This window comes from Sesamum indicum, linkage group LG4 (genome assembly GCF_026168435.1).
Source record: "Sesamum indicum cultivar Baizhima isolate 11 linkage group LG4, ASM2616843v1, whole genome shotgun sequence".
Taxonomy (NCBI): Eukaryota; Viridiplantae; Streptophyta; class Magnoliopsida; order Lamiales; family Pedaliaceae; genus Sesamum; species Sesamum indicum.
In genome coordinates this window covers 16,771,919-16,778,359 of record NC_142660.1, presented here as the reverse complement: position 1 = coordinate 16,778,359, position 6,441 = coordinate 16,771,919, and the positions used below count along the sequence as shown (strand labels likewise).

The window sequence follows — 6,441 nt, the reverse complement described above, 5'->3', positions numbered from 1 at the left end:
TGAATTAGAGGATATCCTCCATACGTTGCTCCGCTGTCATTTTTGCCCGCCTAGTTTGGGCTTTGTCTCATATTCCTTGGGGGTGTAGCATGTTGGATCACAATGATCCAGAGACTTCGATTCGTGGGCTTCGTAGTAATTCAAAAAGGCCAGCTCTAAATTATATCTAGTAAGGATTTGCGCCCAATAGATTAAGTATGATGCTGATTGGCCAGATTCACACGAAAATGTAACATACTGTAATGTGAAAATGTAAAGCTTAGCCGCATCTAAGGGGCAACAAGGTGAATGAAGAAAAAATCTTGTACGGACCAAGTTTGATCGATCCCAACTAATCACATAGCAAATATATTATACTTATTATAAAATTTATTATTTTTTTAAACTATATACCAACTAGACAATAAGTGTACACTTATCATGTAATTATTTCAAGTTTAATCGTGCCAAATCCAAACAAAAATTTCCCATGAATGAAACATGCCTTAAATTGGTGGCCCGAAGATACCGACATACCTGCAACACATGATCTCAATTCCAACCACATTGTAAGAAACGGATGTAAGCCTATAATCAATAAATTCTATCTATCTAAAACAAGATTCTGACCAACACATTCACATGCCAACCACCATGAAAGTAATGGGAAAACAAGACATAACAGTTTAAAACTAGAAATTTACATGATTTCATAGCACCGTCAGGTAAGATAAGGGACGAAACCTCTTCGATTCATACCAAATTACAGTTCTTCTACTAAATAGATTACAAGTCCATAAGTAGAAACTTATCTAGTTTTAGGCTAAATAGCATTCTCTCATTACATATTCCTAAGTTCGGATGTCAACAGAAAAAACAGGCCGACCGATCGGCGATATGCTTACCTCAATTCCCATCTTCAGCACTCTTTAAGTAGAGAGTTTCGCCTCCATCGCTTCCACCTCGCCCTTCAGCAGAAACATTGCTTCCCATATCTTGCTTGCTTCCGCTGGCCATTGTCCTTGAGCTAGTCTGTAGGCCGTCCCCAGGAGTGCTCCGGACAAAATCGGGAAACCCTCCACCTCCAAGGCTGCCACTGCCTCCCGCACTATGAGGCTCACCTTGGAGCAGTAGTCCACCACTTCCGCCAGAGCTCATACTGATTTGGCTGTGCAAGGCCTGCTGCTGTTGAAGTGACGGATACGGCTGTGTGCCATATAACATAGACGATCGTGCCGCCATAAGTGATTGAGGTGTCATCTGCTGAGCTTGTTGGTGCTGCAGATAATGCGCTCCTGGCTGCAAAATCCCACCAGCAGCGTACTGTGGACAACACCAAAGAGATTCAGAGTAATTCAGGCAAAGCAAAAGGGTATCATAACATCCTGAACTAATAGAAAATAGAAAACAAGCTCACAAGGCAGACCGCAAGTGCCCAAGATTTTCATAAATTATCACGATAAAATCAAGCACATTTGGGGGTTTTTCCTTACAAAGGCACAAAAGGGATATACAAATACTACAGAAGTTCATTCATCAACGAATCTTGCTGCAAAGAGGATTCCAAACACCGTGCACTTTGCTTAAAATAGGTTACGACGGCACGAATTCTTGTTCAAAAGAGGAATACCTGAGAGTGCATGGTAGGTGGTTGAGGTTGTGAATCGGCAATAGCAGCAAGATACATCAAGTTCCGCTGTAGTCTAGCTTGGTTCCTGTCAAAAATTAGGAACCAATCGACAGTAAATCTTTAGACTAAGATGCAAGATCGAAAAGGCAAGTTAATTATTTAGACTAATTTCTGAAAATATATAACAAGAATGGCTCATTGTTCTCACTACTATTACTTTCATATCGAAACCTAAACTATTTTTCCTTTTCAAACTTTTTTGAAGTCGTTCACATTTTAATGACTTCTGATATAATTATTTTTTCTTTGTAGAATTTCCACAAAGTCTTTGACTATGCCAACAACTTTAATATTTTTTATTTCCCACGAAGTCATTGGTAACGACTTCTAGCAAATTGTTAACACTTTATACTGACTAACTCAAATTAATTGATCTAATTAACAACTTGGGATGTCCTAAAATAAATATTTTGCCCAAAACTATTTCTCAATTAAAGTGAAATATGGCGGCGCCAAGTCTCAATCACTAATTGCAAATGGTATACTATTCACATATTTCGCTTGCTGAAGCTTTTCTTGCATAAAAAGTGCTAAAACGATCAAACAATAATCATTGTTAACAGCTAATTAGAAAATAGTAATTATACTTACTATAATTGTCAATTACAAACAACACAGAATTAACCATTTGAAGTGACTAGTTAATAGTAATTAACATAGTTTTAAATTGCCAAAAAGAGAAGGGAAAAAAGGGGCAAAGTCAAGGATTGCAAAGACAAAAGAATGCAAAAAGCCAAAGGATATTACTTGGTTAATGAAAATCATCAACAAAGTCATGGATTTTCCCAAAAATCAAATAAAGGCGTAACAATTTAGCTGCTATGGGTTGATCAAGAAAAATGACTGAATACTTTGACATGTTACTTTTATTGAAAAAATTTAAAAATCAAATGAGGAAAACGAAACAACCAAAATGGTTCAGAAAATCCAGAATACTTATTGAAATTCTCTATATAGTTTCCCTATAAGACCTGATATAAATCTAAAACCAAATCAGATTGATTGGGACGGTCACCGTTCTTCGCTAGGGACTATGTCCAACCGGCATAGATATGGCGCAAAGTTCTCCTCCCAAGAAAGGTCATACACGAACCAAAAGGAACACCAAATGTACGAATCTCAATAATTTGTCCACGTCAGACAGGGTAAATCAAACAACCAACAAGTGAATAATTCCATCAAGGAAATTAAACAATGCAGCAGTAACAAATCTAACGCAAAGGCATCAGTTTGATTTATTAGATTAACTTGCATAAATACCTCTCTCTAAACAAGATTCTGCATATACTTTTTTGGAGGAAATTTGGTGAATTTTCATTACAAACTACAAGTCCTCTTAAGAAAAGACACTACCAAAGCACATAAAGGCTGTGACCCCTAAATTCCAGATTCTGCGTATACTTGCTATGCGGAAAAGTAAAGTAATAAAATTTAGCATAAGGGCAAAAATAAAAGGATGTTTGCTTCTTAAACACAATTATGTAGGAAATCAAACCAAAATATATTCTTAGAACCGAGCATTATTCTATAATGCATGTAGCATTAGCCAAACTAACGACACAATTTTGCGCTTATGAGTAAGATGACAATCTAGGCCTGTCAACGGGCAGACAAGCCGAGGCAGAGGCCGAGCCCATTGTAATAGTGAATACCCATACCTAAATCCAATAGTTAATAGCCTGAAATGCCAATTAAGACGTTAGCTTAGAATCATTGAAATTGTAAACTTCTAATAAATCAATCCAATCTTTATATTAAAAAAAAATTCTTAAATTATGTATACATTTTTCATATTCTTTTGTCTTGATACTTTGAGAAAATTCGCCTAAAGTCTTTGTTTCCATCATGACACTGCATTCATCACAGAAGCCCATCTCTTTCTTACAGACTCTTGCTTTTGCCTCTGAATTTCATAAGTTGAAGTAATAGGTGAAATCGCAAACTTGCTCATTCACTATTTTACATATATGTGCTTACATATCTCAGTGAAAACTAACATTCAAATAGAGCAAAGGGAAACTGTATATTAGAATAACTAATCATATTGCAATAAATTAGAGAAGAGAGAGTCAAGTAAGAAGCAAAATTCATAAAACTAACAAAGACAATAGTAATCCACTTACTCCGCACACTCACTCAGCTTTCCCGAGTTTTGGCTCTCCACAATCTTCAGAATCAGTGACTTGTTTTCATCCAAGTACTGCAGACAGCACAAATATGAAATAGAGAAGCAAAGAACATAAATTAGCTAGCACCCTTGTCAATTTAGCAGTCAGTAACATAATGTGGTGGGTTGGCGCTATAAGAATCATAGTTCAATAACAAAAATCAAAATCATACTTGGGAAACATACTAGCATACTAGTTGGAATCAGCCACTAAGGAGTCGATTGAACGCATAGCTGAGGCATGGTGAAGCAATCCGGCAAGTGAAAAACCAAAAGTAACAAAACACTTTTGTTTGTTTGTATTCGTTTTACATATCCAGAAACATGTCGAATGCTTGGCAACGGTGGTAAGAAGATTTCCCATCACATTTTTGAGTTATACACCAATGTCACGCCCAATACTGTTACTAACACAATCATGTGGCACGAAAGTATAATAAAAGATCCACGCCACTCGGTCAGTATTCGCTTGCTGTATCTTTATAAAAGACATCACTTTTACTATATATTTATGAAGACACTATTAAGTATGTTTCTCCGACATGTTTCAATCTTATGCTCATACAAAATACAAAACTAAACAACTAAAAGCTCTAAAAAACTTGCATTTATCTCTATTTATTCCTATCTTAATCTTTCAAAAATAAGAAAAACAACTTAGAAATAAATCCAAACAAAGCGAAACAACAAATTAACAGTGTGTTTAATCAAGTCCATGAACTTAACCAGAGCGAAAATAAACAGGCACCGGCTAGTGCTCAATTAGATTTCTTGAAAGGTTTGAACCATGAAGTGTGAAGCAAAATCAAAGAATAATGAACAAAAGATAAAATCAACACTAGCTCTAAAGCATTAGTGCAAGAGAACAATATGAGAGGAACAAGAACACTGTCCTCACAGAAAACAATCAATGGGGATAAGGAAAAAAATATCATTCATGCGATAACAGTAATAAAACCCTTTTGAGCAAAATAAAGTCCACAGTTCAAAGAGGTATGACAACAAATACATATAACACATGATGGATCAGCCTATTCTCAATGAGTATATTAATTATCTAAGTAGCAGTCAAAAGAACACAGACAAACCTCACCAAGATTACAAATTTAACAGATATAGATATATACGTGAGAGAATCTTAAACAATGGCATATAAAGAAAGAGATGAGTTTATTAAAAAATTAACTTAGATTAATTTTTTTTTTTAAAAAAAAGTGCCTTTTCGTATGGATTGTAAAAGGAACATCAATACCAAAGCAAAAGGGCAAAATAAAAATGAGCAGAGGAGGCTGTGCAGTGTCTACTTTCCACCCACCAACCTAAAACCCAAAACCCACCAAACCCCATAGAAAGATAGCATCTTTAGAGCCAAAAAAGGCAACACCGGCATCAAGAAAACCCTACAAATCAAACACTGGAAAGAATTGAGGCTGGGGATATTGGGTAACTATCAGAGACGAGAAGGACAAGATGTATATATATGCTATATATTATTATCCATGTATCTCAAGATTTCTGAACAATAGTGAAAGTTGGCAGAAACGCATAAGAGAGAGCAGATATATTCAGGCAGAGGACAGAAGTTGAAAGAGAAAGAGCAGAAAGAAGAATCAAGTGTGTGGAGGGAGGAAGAGAGGGAGAGAAGAGTGGAGAAGGGAAGAGAACCTGTTGAATGTGATCAGTAGTGACGTTGGGGGGATAGTAGGCTGCCATCATGGGCTGCATCTGCATCAGGTGCTGCTGCATGCCTCTCTCTTTTATACCCACCCCACACCACACACACACACAATACTCAGCACACAGAGAGTAAGTGAACGCCCTCTCTCTTTCTAAATATCAGCTGCTACTATCTCTTTCTCACCTCTGTAACTTTGACTGTGATAAATATGCGTCAACAAGAAAGCACTGCAAATGTAAAGAAAAATGGCCCCTCCTGTTTTGGGTTTATCCTTTCCTCTCTTCGGATAGTTACAGACTCTCTCTCTTTCCCTTTCTCTCTCTGAACAGATTAAAAGGGTGGACTATTAGCAAACAAGACCGTACTATTTATGTGTGGTTGTGGGTGGTGAAGAAGTGTGTGAAACTGTATTATGAGTAGTAACAGCTAGTAGATATTAGCGTATTGCTCGAGTGTGAATATATATATATATATATATATAGAGAGAGAGAGAGAGAATAGATAGTAAAGAAAAGAGGAGGAACCGAGGAGAGGAGGAGGAAAGCAAAAAACCCTTTTGGGCAGTTGTTCTCTGGAGAGGTAGAGTGTCAGTGTGTGAGATGTGTGAGAGAGAAAAGAATCTGCAAAGGACAGAGGGAGGGGGGCAGAGGGCAGCTGCTGCAGAAGCATTATTAAGTGAGAAAGAAAAGGGTTTTACTTCGGGGTTTGGTCTGCTGCCGTGGCTCTGTCTGTTAAAAAGTTGGTCACGTGATCGATGTGATAGCGACGCAGAGTGAGAGAGAGAGAGAGAGAGAGCGAAGAATCAACGTACAACCATATGAACGACTAGTTTTACTTTGAATTTTTTTTTGTTCAAACTGTATTTTAATTGAATCTTAATCAATTATATAATATTAATATATTATTTAAAAAAAATTAATTGTATAT

At 36.7% G+C, this 6,441-nt stretch overlaps 1 protein-coding gene across 3 annotated transcripts; it reads right to left on the bottom strand.

Moving 5' to 3' along the window:
• Nucleotides 1–664: 664 nt before the first annotated feature.
• Nucleotides 665–6,151, bottom strand: AN3 (SSXT family protein). Of its 3 annotated transcripts, none has more exons than XM_011078919.3 (4): nt 5,502–6,151; nt 3,793–3,869; nt 1,610–1,694; nt 665–1,302 (listed from the first exon to the last, which is right to left on the bottom strand). In XM_011078919.3, the coding sequence occupies exons 1-4, from the start codon at nt 5,580–5,582 to the stop codon at nt 886–888; spliced, it is 660 nt and encodes a 219-aa protein (XP_011077221.1). In that variant the 5' UTR covers nt 5,583–6,151; the 3' UTR covers nt 665–885. The 3 variants fall into 3 exon arrangements, with proteins under 3 accessions (XP_011077221.1, XP_020549205.1, XP_011077222.1); XM_020693546.2 differs by lacking the exon at nt 5,502–6,151 and adding an exon at nt 4,010–5,478; XM_011078920.3 differs by lacking the exon at nt 5,502–6,151 and adding an exon at nt 4,023–5,478.
• Between the last annotated feature and the right edge of the window lie 290 nt (nt 6,152–6,441).

Bases quoted from the DNA above. Each gene is read 5' to 3' on its own strand.
- AN3 (XM_011078919.3), bottom strand. From the start codon at position 5,582: ATGCAGCAGCACCTGATGCAGATGCAGCCCATGATGGCAGCCTACTAT. The intron at 3,870-5,501 runs GTTCTCTTCCCT...TGCTGTCTGCAG, and splicing joins CTACTGATCACATTCAACAG to TACTTGGATGAAAACAAGTC. The intron at 1,695-3,792 runs GTAAGTGGATTA...AATTTTTGACAG, and splicing joins AAGCTGAGTGAGTGTGCGGA to GAACCAAGCTAGACTACAGC.